At 35.0% G+C, this 23271-nt stretch overlaps 2 protein-coding genes across 2 annotated transcripts in view; one reads left to right on the forward strand and one right to left on the reverse strand.

Moving 5' to 3' along the window:
• STRC (stereocilin) overlaps positions 1-5536 on the forward strand; it is a 149643-nt gene extending 144107 nt beyond the window's left edge. Inside the window, exons 26-28 of the mRNA XM_053719370.1 lie at positions 743-840; positions 5140-5290; positions 5393-5536. Coding sequence (XP_053575345.1) covers positions 743-840; positions 5140-5290; positions 5393-5469 — 326 coding nt within the window. The 3' untranslated portion in view covers positions 5470-5536. The remainder of the gene's footprint in view (positions 1-742; positions 841-5139; positions 5291-5392) is intronic.
• Positions 5537-13789: 8253 nt separating this feature from the next.
• CKMT1A (creatine kinase, mitochondrial 1A) overlaps positions 13790-23271 on the reverse strand; it is a 29974-nt gene continuing 20492 nt past the window's right edge. Inside the window, exons 4-10 of the mRNA XM_053716016.1 lie at positions 21404-21499; positions 21085-21306; positions 18812-18897; positions 17758-17881; positions 15850-15984; positions 14980-15105; positions 13790-14185 (exon numbers count right to left, since the gene is read on the reverse strand). Of these exons, the coding sequence (XP_053571991.1) occupies positions 14069-14185; positions 14980-15105; positions 15850-15984; positions 17758-17881; positions 18812-18897; positions 21085-21306; positions 21404-21499 (906 nt within the window). The 3' untranslated portion in view covers positions 13790-14068. The remainder of the gene's footprint in view (positions 14186-14979; positions 15106-15849; positions 15985-17757; positions 17882-18811; positions 18898-21084; positions 21307-21403; positions 21500-23271) is intronic.

Here is a 23271-nt window from a genome sequence, read left to right on the forward strand (position 1 = left end):
GGGATTATCTATCTTTTTAAACAATACAACAATTTGAGTTGACTGTCCCTTTCAGCTGCTGTCCAGTCGCTCCTATGATGGCCTAAATATGTTCCTTATAACGAATACTGAATGAAACAAAACATTTTTTTCTGTCCTCACTAATTTAATTAAAACAGTGAGTGAAAAGAAAACCAAAGTAAAAAAAAATGTCTTTCATGATGCAGCTAAAGCATGAAATTGTTAACAACTTTCCAATCCCCTTCTATTATCAAAATGTGCACAGTCTTTTATATGCTCACTTTCTAAGGCTCCAGCTTCCAGAAGAGCTCACAGTATATACATAAATGTATTTTGTGATTGGCTGATAGCTTTCACATGATGCAGGGGGAAGGAAAAAGGAACAAACTTTGAAATGTGTCAGAAAAAAATTCTACTACTAATTTGAAGATATATATGAAGTGTTTTTCCATTGTCTCTTTATTATGCATCAGTTGATTATGCAATTCTGCTGTGTTTAATGGTCTTTGAAGTGTAATAGTATAAATGTTAGCGATTGCAGCTATTGCTTCCTTCACTGCAGATGCCTTCTACAGGAGGTTCTACAAAGCTGGATGAAAATATAAGAGTAAAAAGATAACGTTATCATGTCTACACAGTGTACAAACCATCTACTGTATATACTGCAAATTAATACAAGGCAAGGCTTTCGATCTATATTCATATTTACTATATACATTTTTATGTTTTTGGGGTGAATCAGCTGGACTTCCAGATATTGTCTTGTCTTCTCTGATAAGAGACCAGATTCAAGGTTTAACCCCTGATGCCATCTCCCTCATTCCTGCTCCAAAGTTTGCTGTAAGTATTCAGTTTGCTGCTATAATAATTAATTGTTTTATTGAAAGTAAAAATAGTGATATAAATTAATAATGCATAAAATGCATTCTCAGATCAGGGGAGCATACACTTTTTGTTAGTTTGCAGCAAATATCACAATAAAATTATTCAAAGGGTTCTATCTATCTATCTATCTATCTATCTATCTATCCTCTATATTTATATCTATCTATATCTATCATCTATCTGTCATCTATCTTTATATATTATATATATATATATATTTTATATATATATATATATATATATATATATATATATTATATTATATATCATCTATATCTCTCTCTCCCTCTCTCTCTCTTTATATATATATATATATATATATATATATATATATATATATATATATATATATATATATATATATATATATATATATATATATATATATATAGCAAACTTATAAAGGTGAATAAAACCCTCCCCTGTGTTCAAAAACCAATCAATGTGATCTGTGTGTAAAGACTGGAGAGACAAGTCTCCTGATAGGTTAGAGACCAAAGGTCAAACAAGTTGATAGGATAAAAAACTGTCAATCAAAGTGCATATTCATCTTAATGATTAAAAGTGAACAAAAGTGTGTAAGTGTGTTAAAAAACAAAGTCCTGGGTCAGCAACTAATAAATAGGCATATAAAGACTACCAAGGGTGTCAATCATAATGTTGAGTGAGGCCCGTGTGGCATTGATTTACATCATACAAATAACCAATGGCATTAGTCCACACAAAAGGATCAAGCCCGATCAACCAATCACACAAATTGTCAGACAAATAGTAGGATGAGTCACAACTCGTCCGGTTCCACCTCCAAAATTATCCGTGTCTCCCAGATTGACTCTGTCAAAAGATCTGGGAGACACGGATAATTTTGGAGGTGGAACCGGACGAGTTGTGACTCATCCTACTATTTGTCTGACAATTTGTGTGATTGGTTGATCGGCTTGATCCTTTTGTGTGGACTAATGCCATTGGTTATTTGTATGATGTAAATCAATGCCACACGGGCCTCACTCAACATTATGATTGACACCCTTGGTAGTCTTTATATGCCTATTTATTAGTTGGTGACCCAGGACTTTGTTTTTTAACACACTTACACACTTTTGTTCACTTTTAATCATTTAGATGAATATGCACTTTGATTGACAGTTTTTTATCCTATCAACTTGTTTGACCTTTGGTCTCTAACCTATCAGGAGACTTGTCTCTCCAGTCTTTACACGCAGATCACATTGATTGGTTTTTGAACACAGGGGAGGGTTTTATTCACCTTTATAAGTTTGCTACTTTGTATTGTTGTTTGTCAGAGGAAGGGACTGTTTTTTTGTCCCGAAACGTCACCAATAAAATTGTTTATTACACAGACGGCTGAAGTCCAGTGAGTGCTTATCCTATTTGAATACTATTGAAATACCCATAGAGCACCCTGGCGGTTGATGACAGATAGTGAGAGTGCACACACCTACAACAAAAAATATTATATTATATTTGGAAAACAATTAAATTTGCAGACAAGATTTCTGATATAAGGTAGAGATATGTTAATGAAATGCTATTGATAAAAAGTGTATTTGGGGTAGTTAGTTAGTAACAGGCATAGAAAATATTTACTTACAGTGGCCCTTTAAACTATAAAAAACCTAACATTACTATTTTACAAAAATAAAATAAGCTAAAAAAAAAAAAACTAAATTACAAAATGAAAAAATCCTAACACTACAAAAAATAAAACAAAATAACTTTACAAAAAAAATCTAAAATTACGAACAATAAACAAAATCTAAGATTACAAAAAATAATATAATAGCCACCGCAAAATAAAAACACCCCCTAATCTAACAATAAACTACCAATAGCCCTTAAAAGGGCCTTTTGTAGGGCATTGCCCAAAGTTAAACAGCTCTTTTACGTAAAAAAAATTACAAAGTACCCCCCTAACAGTAACCCCCCCATCCAACCAGCCCCCCCCAAAAAAAACAAACATAAATATAAATAAACATAAGCTACCCATTGCCCCTAAGGGGGCATTTGTATGGGCATTTCATTTTAAAGGGCAATCAGCTCTTTAGTGCCCATTAAAAAAGAAAAAAATCCCTAATCTAAAAAAAAAAAAAACACCCAAAACAATAGGTACTCACCATTCCTGAAGTCCGGCAGTGAAGGTCTTCTTCCAGGCGGCTCCATCTTCATCCAGCGTGGGGACATCTTCTATCTTCATCCGGAGCAAAGGCGACGTGGAGCGGAGGCGGCTGCGGAGCATTAACGGCGGCCGCGGAAACTTCCAGCGTGTTCAAATCAGCCAATAGGATTTCAGTAGCTCTCATCCGATTGGCTGATCATTTCAGCCAATAGGAATGCACAGTACCCCAAGTACCCCAAATATTTGTATGGGCAATGCCCATACAAATGCCCCTTTAGGGACAATGGGTAGCTTAGGTTTTTTTTGAGTTAGGTTTTTTTTATTTTGGGGGGGTTGGGTGGGGTGTTTACTTTTAGAAGGTAATTTGTACTTTATTTAGGTAAAAGAGCTGTTTGCTTTAGAGCAAAGCTCTATAAAATGCCCCTTTAAGGGTTATTGGTAGTTTATTCTTAGATTAGGGTGTATTTTTATTTTGGTGTGGCTTTTTTTATAGGGGTACTAAGTTAGGTTTAAAAATTATTTTGGATTGGTTTTAACTTTTGTAATATTAGGTTTTTTTAATTTAATCTTAGGGTTTTTTCATGTAAGGTTAGGATTTTTTATTTTAATTTTAAGTTAGGAATTTAATATTTTGGTAAATTTTAATTAATTTATTAGTAAGGTAATCTTTTTTTATTTTATATAATTGGGGTTAACTTAGGGGGTGTTAGGTTAAGGAGCTTAGTGATTAGATTATGCCTTTGCGATGTGGGGGGATGGTGGTTTAGGAGTTAATAGGTTAATTAGGTATATTGAGTTGTAGGGGGTTGGCGGTTTAAAGGTTAATATTGTTACTAGGTAGATTGCATTGTGGGGGTTGGCGGATTAAGGGTTAATAGTGTAATTAGATTATTTGCGATGTGGGGGGATGGCGGATTATGGGTTATTACATTTATTAGGTAGTTTGCGATGGGGGATGGTGGTTTAGGGGTTAATCGCTTTAATTATTAGTTGCATTGTGGGGGATGGTGAATTAGGGGTTAATGGTGTAATTAGATACTTTGCGATTTGGAGGGATTGCGGATTAGGGGTTAATACATTTATTAGGTAGTTTGCGATGTGGGGGGATGGAGTATTAGGGGTTAATACATGTATTAGGTATATTGCTTTGTGGTGGAATGGCGGTTTAGGGGTTAATCACTTTCATTATTAGTTGTGATGTGGGGGGATGGCGGATATAGGGGTTTTGACTTGTCAGGATTATTTTTGGTAGGCGGGTTAGACTTTTACAGGCGATGTAATATTTTTTGTTTTTTACTTAGGCGCCGGCAGTTTATAAACTGCCGTAAGTCACTGGCGACTCTAGAAATGTCTATTTCCGCACAATTCTGAACATCGCCAGTTTAACCGATTTACACAGTATATGAACTTCCACCACCGTATATGTGATTCACCCTTTCTGCAAGGTGAATTTATGGGCGATGCGGGTTTCAGCAGTTGCTCTGAAACCTGCGCCGCATATGTAATCTCGCCCTATACATTTCCTCTGTTTGTGTCTTTTCTGTCTTCCTGTCAATCCCTATTTCTACATAAAGTAATTTTTTTCTATCTGTAGGTGTATTCGCCAGTTGCTATTTCCCTGTATCTGTCTACATATTTATCCATCGATCAGTCTTTACCTGTCTATCTTCTCTCTTCCTGTTTTTCTTTCTATGGGTTCCTCGCTGTATATTTATCTTTTTCTGTCTATCTGACAGTTTGTATATGTATTTATGTTGCTTGGATAATTGTTAACAAAACTGTCATCAAATGCCTTTCACTAAATTATTTTTATATCATATTATTTACAATTGTTAACTCCTTTACTCATATTACAATACACATACAATGGCACCAAGTGAAAGGAAGAGTATCCTCTATGCAAACTCTCATGTTTCAGAACAAAACAAAAGTCACAAGAATTGACGTTAATATAGGTAAATGTATAGGTATGCATAATATTTACAAGTAGTGGGATTTCTCCCTTGTTATATATAACATCTAGACCTGGTGTATCATTTCCTCTCTGTTGCACTTGATCAGTAAACAATATCCAGTAAATATGTTCTCTCACAGTGACAGGATATTTTTCTTGTTAGGTTGTGTTCAGTCCGGCTCAGCTTTCCTTGTTCACAAGTGATCAGGCCACAGCTGTGACCACGGAACAGTATGAGCAGCTGAGCTACCAACAACGCCAGGCGATCTCTAGCGCACAGTATGAAGGAGATATTCTGTACCAGGACCCCAGAGGTAAAGGAGATGCAGACTAAATGCCCTTCTTTAATACTAGATGTATATGTTAGACTTATACAGTGAAATCCATAGTGCTGACAGATTTTTTTTTACTTACAGGTGAAAATAGCACTGGATCATTAGTTGCTTGGAAACCAGTTCTGTATCTCACAGCAGCAATTTTGTTCCTTATCTAAGCATTCTATTTTTACCCTTAGTGTGTGATCATTATGGGGCAGTTTTGTAAAAACATTGTTTTCACTTGGAATGTACATTTTTAATAAAATTTTCCATTGTTTTATTTCTCTTAAAATAAATTTGCCGTTCTTGAAGAGTATGCAGAATTAAATCTACCATCAGGCCAATGGCATTTTAAGATTCATTGTGTGTGACTGTGATCTTTAAAGGACATGAACCCCATTTTTTTCTTTCATGATTCAAATTGAACTTGTGATTTTAAACAACTTTTCAATTGACTTCTGTTATCTAATTTTTTTTGTTCTCTTAGAATACTTTGTTGACAAGGATACCTAGGTAGGCTCGGAGCTGCTGATTGGTGGCTGTACATATATGCTTTATGTTATTTGCTAACCCAATGCAGTCAAACTAGCGTCCAGTAGTGCATTGCTGCTGCTTCGTCAACAAAAGATACATAGAGAATGAAGCAAATAAGATAATAGAAGTTAATTATAAAGTTGTTTAAAATTGCATTTTGTATCTAAATCATGAAAGAAACATTTTGGTATTCATGTCCCTTTAATTTAACTTGTGTAAATGAGATCCTGCTAGATACCTAGCTCAATCACTGCCAAAAAGACAGTCAGGATGACAACAGATGTTGGTGGGAGTATTCTGTGAGACTGCATTTCGTTTGTGAGTCAAAAAAGCCTTTAGACTAATTATCATATTTGTTTTATTATTTGGGCAGAATAAAAATATACATTATAGACACCCAAGATTAACTAACTAAACAGAAGCTAAGCTTTTTAGTAATTAGAATTGTTTTCCTAACATCAACTACAGTTGCATAATTACTAGAAACCTACAATTTTGATCCATGCCCTTTTATTATTTTTTATTTTTATAACCCATCATATCTCAAGACTTTCCGTCTTTCCGGTCTTTCTCCATCCAAAGTCATGAAATTAGAAACTATATTGTACCCTGCAAAAATATCATAAAACAATGAACATGTTTGCAGTGGTATTATGGGTAACCCAAATAATTATACCATATTTTTTGTGCAAATATCTATTTTGTAAAGTAATATAGTATAACGTAGGAGTAATATAGTATAAGGTAGGTGTGTTCATGGCTTTGTCCTCAGTGTTTCTAAAGAGGTAAATGTGGGTTAATAGCAGATAAGGGGTTAATATACTTTCAGATAGATTACGAGTTTTCAGCGCTATAGGGAAATTAACGACCACCACAAAGCGGCATTATTTTACCACCATATAGAGCTGCTATTACAGGTTTTGAAAAAGTACGCTTGTGCGGGCGATATGGTGGCGTTGAGCTCCATACTGCACCGAAATACAAGCGCTGCTTTGAGGTGCTCGTGCATGATTTCCCCATAGACATCAATGGGGAGAGCCGGCAAAAAAGAAGCCTAACACCTGCGATCGTGGAAACAAAAGCTCTGTAACGCAGCCTCATTGATGTCTAAGGGGAAAGAAAAAAGTTATGTTTAAACCTAACACCCTAACATGAAAAACACGTCTAAACACCCCTAATCTGCTGCCCCCGACATCGCTGCCACCTACATGTTATTAACCCCTAATCTGCAGCCCCTACCATCACCGCCACTTACATTACAGTTATTAACCCCTAATCTGCCGCCCCTGACATCGCCGCCACCTACATAATGTTATTAACCCCTAATCTGCTGCCCCTACCATTGCCGCCACTTACAGTACAGTTATTAACTCCTAATCTGCTACCCCCGACAACGCCACCACCTACATAATGTTATTAACCCCTAATCTGCCGTCCTTAACATCGCCGCCACATAAATAAAAATATTAACCCCTAATCTGCCGCCCTTAACATCGCCGCCACCTACATTACAGTTATTAACCCCTAATCTTACACCCCCAATGTCGCCGCCACTATACTAAAGTTATTAACTCCTAAACATCTGGCCTCCAACATCACTAACACTAAATAAATATATTAACCCCTAAACCTAACTCTAACGTAACCTTGACCCTAAGCTTAACCCTAACGTAACCCTAAGTCTAACCCTAACACCCCCTAACTTAAATATAATTAAAATAAATCTAAATAAACCTTACAATTATTACCTAAATAATTCCTATTTAAAACTAAAAACATACTTACCTGTAGAATAAAACCTAAAATAACTACAATATAAATAAAAACTATCTTAGGTTTTATTTTTATTTCACAGGTAAGTTTGTATTTATTTTAACTAGGTAGACTAGTTAGTAAATAGTTATTAACTATTTAATAACTACCTAGCTAAAATAAATACAAACTTACCTATAAAATAAAACCTAACCTGCCTTACACTAAAAACTAACATTACAATAAAATAAAATTAATTAAATTATTAAAAATACAAGTTTCTAAATTACAAAAAAAAATAAACACTAAATTACAAAAAATAAAAAACGAAATTATCAAAAATAAAAACGAATTACTCCTAATCTAATAGCCCTATAAAAATACCCCCCCCCCCAATAAAAAAACCCTAGCCTATACTAAACTGCTAATGACCCTTAAAAGGGCCTTCTGTGGGGCATTGCCCCAAAGAAATCAGCTCTTTTTTTATATATATATTTTATTTATAACCAATAAAGGGTATCAAGTTGTATCATCAGCCCACCTCGCAGGGTGAGTGAAAAGGCAGAGATGATATTACATTTAATTAGGATAGCATACATTGGCATACATGTAGAAGTACAGAACACAGTTAAAATCATGGCTTTAAGCTTTCAATAGATTGCTGAGTGTTCTAAGAAATATGTGTTAGTACCACAGTATTGGGGTTTTAATATTAAACTACACCTAAAATACAAACAGAAAATAAAAACAAACAAACATGTAATAATCAGTCCTATCCTATCCATAAACTAGATCTGGATAGCTGCAAGCTTTAGGGATAACATTGTATTGGAATGCATTGCTGCCTGAGCACTATACTAAGATAGTAAAAATCAGAGTGGCATGTAATAGGGGTGTACCCCATTCAGCTGTTTAGCGTATCATACAGTCCATATCAATGTCAACACATTAATAAGTAGCATGGCATTAATCCTGTAAGGTACTAAGGAAGACAAACAAGAAAAAAAGTTGAAGTAGTAAACAAACATATAACGAACACCGTTGTTGAAATAGTTAACCCCGTCTGAAAAGTAAACTAATCCATTTAGGTTCTTGGACATCATATTTTAATAATTTAATTAATTTTATTTTATTGTAATGTTAGTTTTTAGTGTAAGGCAGGTTAGGTTTTATTTTACAGGTAAGTTTGTATTTAGTTTAGCTAGGTAGTTATTAAATAGTTAATAGCTATTTACTAACTAGTCTATCTAGTTAAAATAAATACAAACTTACCTGTGAAATAAAAATAAAACCTAAGATAGCTACAATATAACTATTAGTTATTTTGTAGCTATCTTAGTTTTTTTTTTACAGATAAGTATATATTTAGTTTTAAATAGGAATTATTGTAAGGTTTATTAAGCTTTATTTTAATTATATTTAAATTAGGGGTGTTAGGCTTAGGGTTGCGTTAGGGTTAGACTTAGGGTTTACGTTAGGGTTAGGGGTTAATATATTTATGTAGAGTTAGTGATGTGGGAGGTCAGAGGTTTAGGGGTTTATAATTTATTTTAGTATATTTTTTTGTGGGGGGCTTGCGGTATAGTGGTTAATAGGTTTATTATAGTGTGGGCGGATGGCAGATTAGGGGTTAATAATCTTTAAATAGTGTTTGTGATGCGGGAGGACAGCGGTTTAGGGGTTAATTGGTTTTTTTTTATAGTGGCGAGTTTATAGTGGCGACGATGTCGGGGAGCGGCGGAATAGGGGTTAATAATTTTATTTAGTGCCGGCGATGTCCGGACCGGCAGATTAGGGGTTAATAATTTTATTTTAGTTTTTGCGATGCGGGAGGGCCTCGGTTTAGGGGTTAATAGGTAGTTTATGGGTGTTTGTGTACTTTTATAGCTTTGTAACGTAAAACTCATAACTACTGACTTTAGATGGCGGTATGGTTCTTGTCAATATAGGGTGTACTGCTCACTTTTTGGCCTCCCAGGCAAACTCGTAATACCGGCGCTATGTGAGTCCCATTTAAAAAGTGCGGTACTGACGTTGCGTGACAGCCAAAAAGGTGTGCAGTATACCTATACCTACAAGACTTGTAATAATGGCGTTAGGGAAAAAGCAGCGTTATGAAGCATAACGCTGCTTTTTCACTCATAATGCAAAACTCGTAATCTAGCTGTTTATTAGTTATTGCGGTGAGGGATTGCGGTTGACAGGTAGATAGATATTGTGCATGCGTTAGGTGTTAGTTAATATTTTCAGCCAGTTACTGGAGTTACGGTACTTTCATACTCAGCATAAGGTTTGCTGCGCCTGCCTATGTGTGGCAAGGTGAAAATGGAGTAAAATTTCTCCATTTTCGCCACGTAAGTCCTTGCGCTGAATATGTTATACAGATTTGCGACGCTGTTCTATGTTAGCTTATGGGAGTAAAAATTGCGGGTGACGGGTGAATTATACGCGCCGCATTTATATGCGGTCCCGTATATGTGATACCAAAACCGCATAAAAAACGGCACGTCCGGCTTTTATGGGCGCCGCCGCATATGTAATCTTGCTCTACATCTGCATGGACTAGAGTTTTTAAAACCCTTCTGTAAAGGGCTGGAACATCAAGAGATTTTTAAATGCCATGAACTATTCTATATTTTTTCTGCAAATTATGCAAATAATATATATATATATATATATATAGATAGATAGATATATATATTGATTGGAGTAGCCATGTTAGCCCAGTGATATATATATCAAAATAAAAAGAGTATTGCATTGAGCAATGATACTTTTTTATTGGACTAACTATACATTTATAAGTAGACAAAGCTTGCTCGAATACTAACTTTTCTTTGATGCGATTTTTAAATGCATATTGTGTATTTTGTGTATTTTACAGATTACATTGGACATGTTAAAATAACAGTCTGCTGCTAGGGAGTAAATCTAGCCACCAGCATCTGCCTACGCACAAAATGTATTTATGTTCTTACAGCCTATGTGTCTGCTGTTTGTCAATTTCTTTACCTCATGCAGCAGTTTCCTTTTACGTTTGAGAATTCAATCAGCTTTTTGTACTTACTTTGTATGGAACAAATTTGGTTTTATTGTATCTATATTTTAAAGATTACTATTACCCTCAGCTCTTTAAGGATTTTTTTGTTTGGCATTATAGCGTCTAAGCAAGAGCAGTTATTAACATAGATGCTTAGCGATCATTTCTTATATGGAACAAACTGCACCAATTTTTGAAAATACAAACTGACATTTATATACATCTGTTGTATGTGTCAGCTCCTGTTTCACACACATAGCACAATACGTTCCTTTAATTAAAGTTCTATGAAAACGCCATCACGGATGCTGAAAATAATAGAATTCAATTAAATAGTAAACCGTTAATAGTAACCTTATTGTTCAGTTCGCTTGGAAAGTAACCTTTAGGGTCAAAGGTGACTGCATGCTATTCAAGTCCTTTTTTTGTGCTGTGTTATAGTCTTACCAGAAGATATTTCTGCAACTTAAAGGGACAGTCTAGTCAAAATTAAACTTTCATGATTCAGATGCAATTTTAAACAACTTCCCAAGGTACGTTTATCATCAAATTTGCTTTATTCTCTTTGTATCCTTTGTTGAAAGATAAACCTAGGTAGGCTCATATGCTAATTTCTAAGTCCTTGAAGGCCACCTCTTAGTGCATTTCGACAGTTTTTAACAGCTAGACAGCGCTAGTTCATGTGTGCTATATAGATAACATTGTGCTCACTCCCATAGAGTTAGCACTGATTGGCTAAAATGCATGTCTGTCAAAAGAACTGAGATAAGGGGGCTGTCAGAGGAAGCTTAGATAGTGATACAAGGTAATCACAGAAGTAAAAAGTATATTAATTTAACTGTGTTGGTTAAACAAAAAAGGGGAATAGATTATAAAGGGAATTATCTCTTTTTATTAAACAATGGAGTAGACTGTCACTTTGAGCTTCCGATACACACACTTTTTAGGTAACCATTAGCTGTTTAAACCTAAAGAAATAAACCAACAAAAATACTCCAGAGTTTCTTAATGTCTGCCAAGCACCTGTTAACACCTGCCTCTGACTATACTGTAAACACCTGCCTCTGACTATACTGTAAACTAGACATGTGCACAGCGGAAAAAATTGTTTCGGTTCGTTTCGGACCGATTCAGATTTTTTCTAATTTCGTTTCGGATCGATTCAAAATTCAGATACATTTAAATGTATTAGTTTAGGATTTATTCAGATTCAAATAAATTTGAAAGTATTTGTTTCGTATTCGATTCGTAAATTCGGAAGTTCGGTATGTGTTATGTTGATTCAGATGGTTCCAAGTTACACAAACGGAATTATTTCACTGTTCTATCTCACTAAATCTCAGTAAATTTAATTTTTATACTGAATTGTGATTGGTCTATGGCCATTCGAATGTAACAAATAAATCCGAACTAATTCGGATTTATTCGTTACAAATGTATTCGGATTAGTGTAGTTTCGTTGCTAGGGTAATTCCGAAATTCGAATCGTTTTGAATCTCCAAATTTGGCGAATTTGTCTGAATTTTGATTTGGAACAAAACGAAATGCATGCGTCTACTGTAAACACCTGCCTCTGACTTCCTGTTAAAGGGACATAAAACAAGTTGGGACAGTTACTGCAGTGCCTCGCCATTAACACTTTATTTTAAGTGTCCGAATTGTACAGCTCTAACTCTCCCCACACAATTCATTTTATGGCTGCATATATATCCACTATTGATATGGAAGAAAACAAGACTTTAACATGTTTGTTCATGTATTTTCCAAATAGACATTCAGTACTAAGAACTCAGGTGTTACAATTTAAATATGCAAGGTGCCGATATCTGTGCTTACACTAGCAAAGATTGGTAAGTATGCTCTGTGGACTATACACAGAACACACCTACCAATCAGCACATATGCACAGGCTAAAGAAGCCTTATTTAATGCACTTTGCACTGCAGTGTTCTGCAATAGTATACTATTGAGTGGAGTTGCATATCCCTTTAACCAGAAATAAATAAGAAAAAATCAATACTGGCAGTGCCACATATGTATGTGAGACAGGTGCATAACTAGATATCACTAGGCAAGGCTGTTGCAGAGCCCTAAACAGCACCCTTCCTGGATGTTTTTAATTAGCAGAAGCTGTGTTGCCACCCATATAGGATAAAAGGGGTCCGTTTCCCTGTGAGTATGAGTCATGATTCCCCTTGTTTAGTCTTTTGCCAGGGGATAGGTTCCCTCAGAGCGTTCCTCTACAAATATGGAGGAAGGATTTACTGTGCAGCAATACTGTGACAGGCATTTTGGAAATCCTGCCACCATGATGTAAAAAAAATCCATACACTTTCCTTACACCGCAATGCCTTTTTAGCAGGGACAGACATGATGCAACTGAAGCTCAGGTCCTACTAGCCCCCCCCCCCCCCCCGCAGTAATGTCATTAAGCAAAGCCAGATGGGCCCCTTAAAGGGACAGTCAAGTCCAAAAAAACCTTTCATGTTTCAAATAGGGCATGTAATTTTAAACAACTTTCCAATTTACTTTTATCACCAATTTTGCTTTGTTCTTTTGGTATTCTTAGTTGAAAGCAAAACCTAGGAGGTTCATATGCTAAATTTCTTAGACCTTGAAATCCGCCTCTAATCTAAATGCATTTTGATAGTTTTTCACCACCAGAGGGCATTAGTTCACGTGTTTCATACAGATAACATTGAGCTCATGCACGTGAATTTACCATGGAGACAGCTCTGACTGGCTAAAATGAAAGTCTGTCAAAAGAACTGAAATAAGGGGGCAGTCTGCTGAGGCTTAGATACAAGGTAATTACAGAGGTAAAACTTGTATTATTATAACTGTGTTTTTTATGCAAAATTGGGGAATTGGTAATTAAGGGATTATCTATCTTTTAAAACAACAAAAATTCTGGTGTTGACTGTCCCTTTAATGTGTGGGCCCAGTCTCAACCAAGACCTTTGAGGCCCCTGTAGTTACCTCCCTGATGTGAGACTAATTGATATTATTTACCTGCTTTATGTAGTAATTAAAAACATATGCACATTTAGACTCCCTTTTCAAATGATTCAATCTGTAAATAAAAGTTAGACTGAACATTAGTTAAACGTAATAATTCTACAAAAAAACGCACACACAGACAAACAATAAAATTGTGAAACACAGTAACATCAGATAGCAGTATACTTTAATGAGGTGATGACAATATACCTTCCATATTTATAGATGTCAACAACATGCTGAAACCGCTGTACAATAAGCAGGCCGCATGTATATTATGAGCTTTTAGAGCAAATCCCATATTCAATAAAGTAAAAAGTGGTGTAACACTGAATTAATGATGCATTAACATCCAATGGCTTTCGCATTGGCAATGTTGCATAAGTTCACTAGTTACTGCATTGAATTATGGACCAGAGTGTTTGGTATCAGAGGCCTACAGTTTAGGATTAGTGTTTGAACTGAGACACAGGAGGGGGGATGCGAATGTCTTGTCCTTTCTCCAACCTCTTCTCACAGTCAATAAGATAATTCACTCCATCAATGACCAACTGCACCAGTTCCACCTGCAGAGATTAGAAGGAGATTACAAGAATGCCACAAGTGATAAGAGGACTGGAGAGTTACTTTTGGCTCACAAATCAGCTTCTGTGCAAAGCTTATCAGTCCCTGAAGGTGACACTGGAAATATGTTCAAGATTATTGCACAGAGAAACCTCAGACTGTTAAACAGTAGTGGCTTTCCAAGTGGATTTTTATGTGTCACAGTTTGAAAAAAAAAAAAAAAATTTAAAGGGACATTCAACACTTACTGTAACATGCACGCGTGTGCAATTTCTGTCCGAGGACTGGATTCTGATTTGCTTATCAGTTGAAGAAGAAGGCAGCTACGTAATAGTGGGGGGAGTTCGGCATCCATATTGACTGGGTATAAGAGTAGTTAGCGCCGCTGATTAGGACAGAAGCAAGGCGGCAAGGGAGGAGGGGTATAGTGTAGGAGGACCTCCGTTTTTTTATTTACAATATCAAAACATGTTACAGTAAGTGTTGAATGTCCCTTTAAATTGTGTGTGTATGTATGTATATATATATATATATATATATATATATACTATAAAATCCAATTTAATTTTAAATAATATATACATATATATGTATACGATTTAATAGAAATCTTTATTTGCGTTACATTACATGAAAATCTGTTACCGCCTGAAAGCTTAGAAATGGAACTGTAGTGTAATCATTAAAACATATAAGAGGTTTTATTATATCAGTTACCTTATGGGTTTACATGAAAAGTTTTCTATATTGTCTAAATAGTTAATGAACAGTCACATTGACTATACTAATACAATACCTCAGATTTTCCCAAACGATCAAGATTTGAGATATCGAAGGTGCTGCCGACAGCAGCTGTGTCTACGCCTCCTGTTCCTCTCTTCTGCAAACGGAGGTTCTCCAGAATCTTGGAAAATCGAGCGTCCTGATGGTGATAAATAAAGGTTGGATGATAATACACAATAAGGTTGAAATATAATGACAAAGTGCTACGGAGCTTACATTTTTCATTAGAAATTATAAACTGTACTTTGTGGTTATCGAAAGTATTTTCCAGGACAGTGGTTCCCAAGTTTTTGCACTAATTTACCCTTTACAAATGTGCAGCAAAAGGCTACTGGAGCCCTCTTTTAAGACTGGCACCAAGAGCACCTCCCTCCCAGTGCCGATCTCTGAGCTTACTTGAGCACTGGTTAGTTGGTATCCTTCATTAACTTGATTGATATCTTCAACAAGCATGTAAGCTCAGAGACTAGTATAATGCACAGGCACATGGTGTTGAGCTTCTATGAGAATAAAAGGAGGCTAAAGAAGCCTTTTAAACCAATTTGCACTACAAAATATATTGCAATAGCATACTGAGAAAGAAAAGCTCCAGCATACTATCAACTCTTATGTCCCTTTAAAAGGAATTACTACAGCATCAGTTCTGGATTGGCTGCAGTAACACTCATAGCCAACCTCGATCTGTTATGAGAAAAATACACAGGAACTCTCATCTGGAGGGCAGTGAAAGGCACTTTCAAAAGGAGCAAATTTTACTTTAAATTGTTCCTTAAAATATAGGGTAATTTGTATCCAAACTAACATAATAATGATAATAATAATAATATTAATAACAACAGTAATAATGATACTACTACTAGTAATGTCTATAACCAGTTCTTACCTTGTTCAGTAGAGGTAGTTTAATGTGCACTCCAGCTCTCAGACCTGTACCTAGATTAGATGGACAAGTCAGGACATATCCCAGCCTTTCATTCCACATAAATTCCCAGCCTCTCTCCTGGATTAATTTCTCAACCTATATCATAAAAATGAAAATAGGTTTATCGCTTAAGCATGTAAAAAACAAATTACTGCACCAAAAATAGTTTTCTAGAAACTAATCATCAAATCAAATATGAAAACTAACTGAATGTTCAGAAGTTTCAAATTATACAACTAGGGGGTTGATTCCCATCTACAGTATTGGCCATTTTATTTTTGGGAAGTTTTTAGCAAAAAAGGGCACTTGTATTTTCAACACAAATCATGTGTTTTTGTTGTTTTTGGAACAGATAGAATGGTTTTAGCTCGCCATAAAAGCCTTATATTTAACATGTAACCAAAAAGGTCTCAGTGAATACAATCCATTTCAACAGCTTTCTAGACCATACCCTTATTGAATTCAACACTTAAAGGCTCTTCATAAAGTCCAGAACTGGCCTTTTTGACATATTTGCAAGTATTCCAAATGGCCACAGAAGACATTTTAGAGGTGTATTTGTATACATTGTCTAGATTCATTAAAGCTCTATCCATCACTATTGTATAGTCCCTCTGCAGTGGGCAAGACACAAATTTACAAATATATATGTATTTAATACATGATATCCCGTACAGCTAACGGGGTCTTTAGGAAAAATAAGAAAATGAAAATCACAACTGCAAGATCTAGAAATTATATCTAGCAATCATATTCTGTAAATGTCTATTTCTAATTCATACCTGCCTTGTGATTGTCAGTTTCAGTACTGTCATTTTCATAAATGGGATATCAAACTTAATAGTAGCGTCTATGTGACAGGAATTTCACTGTTTGCCATTGCATCTTGTTTGTTTTCATCTGAGTTGACAGGTTTTATTAAAAACTACCCTGTTTTTAAACAATAAAATACAATATCCAGAACCTTGATTGACCATCTTCTTATAGTAATACAAACTGAACAAAGACAAACCCTATTCATAACACTTTCATTTTCCAGTTCTGGCTACATTTTTGAGGCCACAATGGAGGATCCTTGTCACTTACTACTTTCACGATTTATAAGATGAGATAAGTGGAAGCCACTTCCTTCCAATAGAAACTAATTTCCTGTAGTATTTTTCTTCATTTCAAATGTCTATCTCTCCAAACCAAAAAAGAGTGCTTTTTTAATGAATGATGGGAAAAAGATATACTTTTAAAATATTAAAAGTGTCAATATAATCATTGAGCAAACATGGCAGCATACCCACAATGCCCATATACAAATGGCATTCAGATTGTTGCAGCTTTTAGGATGGATTCATATTATAATATGTTACTCTCACACATAAAGATTTGTATTTCCCTTACACACTGTACAAAAGGGTTAATTCAAAACAACTGTATATAACCTTAAGAGGTTATATACAGCCATTGTATATGACCATTTCAGTTGGATTCCTAATTTAAATCCCGATAACAACTAAAAAAACAAGCTTCCCATATCGGCCCAAACAGAAAACTCATTATCAAAAAGATTGGAAATGACCCCTAGGTGACAAACTAATATAGTTATTTTCAAACCGTTCAATAGTACATAACACACGTTCTGCTATGGATATAGTCTCTGCAAAGTTAGTATTATGAAACTGAATATAACACACTTGATATTTTACCATCTTAATTATCTACATTGACCTGTACCTAAGCCTTACAAATACTGGCCTTGACAGTAAAATAATATCTTTGTGACATCCCTACTGGTGCTAAATACTTACACTCTTGGGAAAAAATAAATTTTTCTTCTTGCTATGTTATGTGCAAAGAGATCAGACAATATGTGAATACCTCCTTCAAGCCTCGGCAGAAACGTTCAAACACTCGCTTCATGTTTCCTCCCTTTTCCATGGAAATTATTCTTGTGTGATCCTCTTCATTAATCCAGATGAGAAAAGTCTTTTCATTATTGTGCCTACAGTCCAAAGAGTAAGTATTTTAGACGGATTGGTTATGCCGTTACAAATGAAGTGTTAACATATAAACATAAAAACGCCAAACTCATAAATATAGAATAACTAGAAAAAGTCTACACCAGCAACTCAGTTACCACATTGAAGAACAGAATATGATGTTACATTATTAAACTGACATAATATATGTTACTGTACTGCAGGTTGTAATGCTGGTTATCTTATAAATAAAGCCATGGGCTATGGCCAAGTCTCACATATCACAGGGTACTTCAGGAGTCCAAGAAAGAAATAATAGAACTCAAAAAGTGTGAGGAGGTTGCACAAGCAGAGAAAGCAATACATCCGGCAATATGTTTTATTTGATTTTTCAGATTGTATGGGTGAATCCTGGTGCTCATACTCCGGTATAATATAATCATCATGTCATGCCCTTTAGAGATATTTCTGCCATAGAATACTGGGCAGTGAGGCAAGTGAAGTAAGCTCAGGAAGGAGGCAGTGTTTTCAAACAGTGAGTTAGGGTTCTCCTAGATGATACTTGGTTAAGTGAAAATTTACTCTCCAGAGTCTCCTAAGGTTAGATAATCAAATGTACACCAAAAATACTAGCAGTTTAAAGATATCTCTCACCAAATGAGTTATTACAGGGCCAGATCCATCAGATATGGAGCACACATCCAATGCCACCATATTCTTGGGGCAACACTTATCAGAAAGGGGGATTATCTTCTTCATACTAGATGGACAGAGGTGCCAACAGATAAATATTTTATTAGTGTTCTCAAGCAGGAAAACACAGTGTAGATAAAAATACCACAACCATTGGCAAACAGAACATGAGAATTTGTATTCTACATTTTACAAAATAAGTGGGAATACGTGTCACAGTGGACTAGGAAACACTCTACTAATCCAAAGCATTATCTTACCATATTCCACGTGCATCTGGCCAGTCCCTAGCCATTCCAGAAGCTGTTAGCAGTGGGGAAACTGGCTTGTCAAATAGGAAGTGATCCTGTAAGAATGAGATACATAGCACAATGAGAAGTTTCACCAATACTATAAATTGCTTATGAGAAAAAGTCCATGGAGCATGCAATTTAAAATAACTTTCCAGTTTACTTCTATTATTTAATGTTCTTTGTACTCTTGGTATTCATTGTTGAATAGCTTACTTAGGTAGGCTGAGGAGCAGCAATGCACTACTGGAAGATAACTGCTGATTGGAGGATGCACATATATTCATTCTATCATTGGCTCACCCAATGTGATCAGCTAGCTCCCAGTAGTGCATTGCTGCTCATCATTAAAATGAAGAAAATGTGATAATAGAAGTAAACAGGAAAGTTGTTTAAAATTGTATGCTGTACCTGAATCCTGCAATCACGTCCCTTTAATAACGTGTGTGAAGTCATCTTTTAGTCTAAATTTATGAATAAATAATGGATTTGTAGGTTATAATTGCCCAATTGTGCAAGAAACTAATTTAGTTGTAAGTCTAACAGATATACAGCTTGATGTATATTAGACCATGAAATATAAATCCTGACAAACTTGCCTCTGAAAGCTTTTGAAATATTATATGTAAGGATTTGTAGTAAAACAAAATAAATACTGTATATGTTAAAGGGACATGAAACCCAAAATTGTGCTTTCAAGATTCAAATAGACCATACAATTTTAAACAACTTTCAAATTCAATTCTATTATCAAACTGGTTTCATTCTCTTGGCATCCGTTGTTGAAAAACATATCAAGATAGGTGCAGGAGCTGTGAGCCAGCTGCTGATTGGTGGTTGCATATATATGTCTATTATCATTGGCTCACCGCTGTCTTTAGAAAACTACCAGTGATGCATTGTTGCTCCTTCAATAAAGGATAAAAAGACAGTGAAGCAAATGGGATATTAGAAGTAAATTTGAAAGCTGTTTAATATTGTATGCTCTATCTTACTCATGAAATAAAAATTCTGGTTTTCATGTCCCTTTAAACTATAATTTGATATTATAATACATTCAAAATGTTTATGGAACCACTGTAATTTGATTATCTGTGTATGGTCTGAAATGTACAACTTGCATACAAACACCATAGAAACATTGTTTAAATTTCGATTTTGTCACATTTTTTCATTCACAAAAATTCACAAAAATTCACAAAAATTCTGCAACTAACTATATCAAAGCTCTGTAGTGCAAATTAATCAAATAGAAATGTAAACAATTGAGTATATGGGAAAGCAAAACACAAATACACAATTTATATATGACAATAATATAGTTTAAATCAAGATCGTTGAATTTTGTATTTTATAGCATATCGGCTTGTACATATATATATATTTCATATACTTTATATATTTTGTACATTTGCTTCATGGATTATACCGCATTTTTTGTGGACATATTATATTGATCAAAAAAAAAAAAATATGAACTGTCATAGATTGTTATGAATTGTTGTATTCTATATTTTGTAACTTTGATTCAATAAGGCTTATCCAAAATCTTTCCTGTGATAGTTGACAACCTGTACATTTTGTAAGCTGTGTAAGTTCAGACAACTTATGGTTAATTAGGGGTGTGTTTAGCACTAACCAATAACCTTCATTCACTATCCTTTTTAAACAGCACATACCTGTGTTTGTTCAGGTTTATGATTACGGCCCAGGCCGAAACGCGTAAAACCTTTTTGTATGTGCTCCCCATGTCCATTTTAAATTTATTACAATAAAGTATTTTTTATTTACATTTTTGGAGGTCCGGAATACTTTCCCTTTTTTTTCAATAATATAGTTCCTTGTTTTGATAAAGCTACATTTAAAAAATACAGTGCTTATTTTTAGTTTGTTTTCACACAAATACTGACTAAGATCTAGACTCTATAAATAGAATAATATCACCAAATAAACAGAAACATGGACAGATAGATAGATAGATAGATAGCCAAACATAGAATAATATCAACAGATATATGTACATACATATGGACAGATAGACAGACAGACAGACAGACAGACAGACAGACAGAAAGACAAATAGTTAGACAGATAGCTAAACATGGAATAATATCAACAGATAAACAGAAATATGGATATACAGACAGACAGATAAAGACAGACAGATACATAGAGACAGACAGACAGACAGCCAAACAGGCAGAGATACTATTTATAACCCAATATAAGAGAAATTTCCTTACATCGATGAGTTGTTGTTGTTCCTGATCTGTCATTTCACTGAGTCTATAATAATGCCCAGTCAGATCTCCTTTAAGTCCATTTAGGGCATCTGCTGCCACCTTCTCCACCTCCCTTCTCTCTGCTCTGGTGCAGGCTGGGGGAAGGCTCAGCCCCCGGATACTACGTCCAGTGCGCACACGAGAAGACAATACATAGCGTTCATCAAAGAAGCCAGCTTTAATCTTTTAGAAATGAGAAGAGTCAGTATACACATAGTCAGTCATTTTATATCTGCTGCCATGAAAGTATTAATCACACACATAAGTGATTGATACATACCTTGCTGGCATCTAAGTCAGTTGGGTGTTTCATGGTCTTTGGGTCATAGCCATTGTGTCTCTCCTTTATAACTGGGTCAAATAGATCTGCGAATACCTAAAACAAAGACAAAAGTCTGATTAATTTAATGAGGGAATTCCTATATTGCTGGAACAAACAATACTTCCATTTATGACTAATAACTTAGAGGCGTTAAACACAATCCTTTAGAAAAACTTATCTAACAGGTTATGGAGCAGCGGTCTTTAGACCACTGCTTCATAACTGCTGTTTCTGGCGAGCCTGCAGGCTCACCAGAAACACTGGCCCTCAAGCTCCTTTCGGAGCTTGATAAATGGGCCCCATAGTCTTGTGACACAAATTTTACCTATTAATAAAATTAAATTTACAAATTTTACCATGTTATACTACACATCCTTATCCATTCTTATTTTTCATATTGGGGACTTAGGATATACATTTGGTTGGATCGATCGTGCCTATTATTATGCCTGATTCTAATATATAGGCAACATATGAACATATATATATATACTCTTTCTATGCTCATATTTTTGCAAGGAGCTCTAGGAGAGCCTAATTATATTTGCCAATATGCTACCAGCGGCAGAGGTAGTATAGACCCTCATATATGCCAGGGCTCTTTCATCTAGTTACTCTAAAAGGAGTATATATGAGTCATTGTTTAGATGTTTGACTACTGATCTTACCAACATTTATGGAAACATATTCCCAACCCTATTGCTCCATTATTCATTGTATGCTTCTGTAAAGCATATATTCACTCTCAGAGAGGTATTACTAGTCCCTAGACCGCTCCAAGCTAAATGGAACTGTTTAGAAGCACGCTTTAAAGGTAGGAATAACATCATAGCTGATACGGCTAGTACCATAAAAACTAATCTATCCTACGAAATCTCCCTCTAAAACTATTAGCGACATTTTATACTAGTTTTACATTTACAGTCCCTTTCCCTTTTCTATTATATTATTATTATTATTTACATTTACTTCTAGTGCTCCAATTGACTACATAGTATCTCACAATAACATTACTCCTGATTATTTTCCTATCTCTATGATTGATGACCAACAGGTGGCTAGCTGATATACGGGAATAGGTTGATATACTCTAGAGAAAAAGAAAAATTATGAGGGCTCACTATGATTATATCGGTCATATAATTAGTTACTTCATTTTCTTTCATGATTTAGGTAGCACATACAATTTTTAACATTTTTCCAGTTTTCTTCTATTATAAAATTTGCTTTATTCTCTTGGTATAATTTGTTAAAGGAGCAGCAATGCACTACTGGTTTCTAACTGAAGACATGGGTGAGCCAATGACAATCGGTATATATATGCAGCCGCCAATCAGCAGCTAGGACCTAGGTTCTTTGCTGCTCCTGAGCTTACCTAGATAAACCTTTCAGCAAATGATAACAAGAGAAGGAAGTAAATGAAATAATATAAGTAAATTGGAAAGTTGTTTAAAATTGTACGCTCTGTCTAAATCATGAATGTCTAATTATGACTTTACTGTTTTAAGAATATTAGAACTTTAAGCAACACAGAGCTTTTGCTCAGAATTGCAACGCAGAAATGGTTATTTGTTCTGTCACCCGGGTCTAATGTAATATGCCTCTAAGCACAGATGTGTAGTTACAGTATACTGACACCTTTGTAGTAATTGTGATGTCAAACATGCTTATGACCCCATAATATATTTATATAAAAAATAATCAGCTTTAATTATTCTCCCTAATTATTTCTTGTAAAAGTAACTATGCCTTAAAAAATGTTATTGATATGGTAAAAAATGTATCTTGTAACAGGAATAATTATATGTTAATTGCTATAAATACCA

Source organism: Bombina bombina, chromosome 6, assembly GCF_027579735.1.
Source record: "Bombina bombina isolate aBomBom1 chromosome 6, aBomBom1.pri, whole genome shotgun sequence".
Taxonomy (NCBI): domain Eukaryota; kingdom Metazoa; phylum Chordata; class Amphibia; order Anura; family Bombinatoridae; genus Bombina; species Bombina bombina.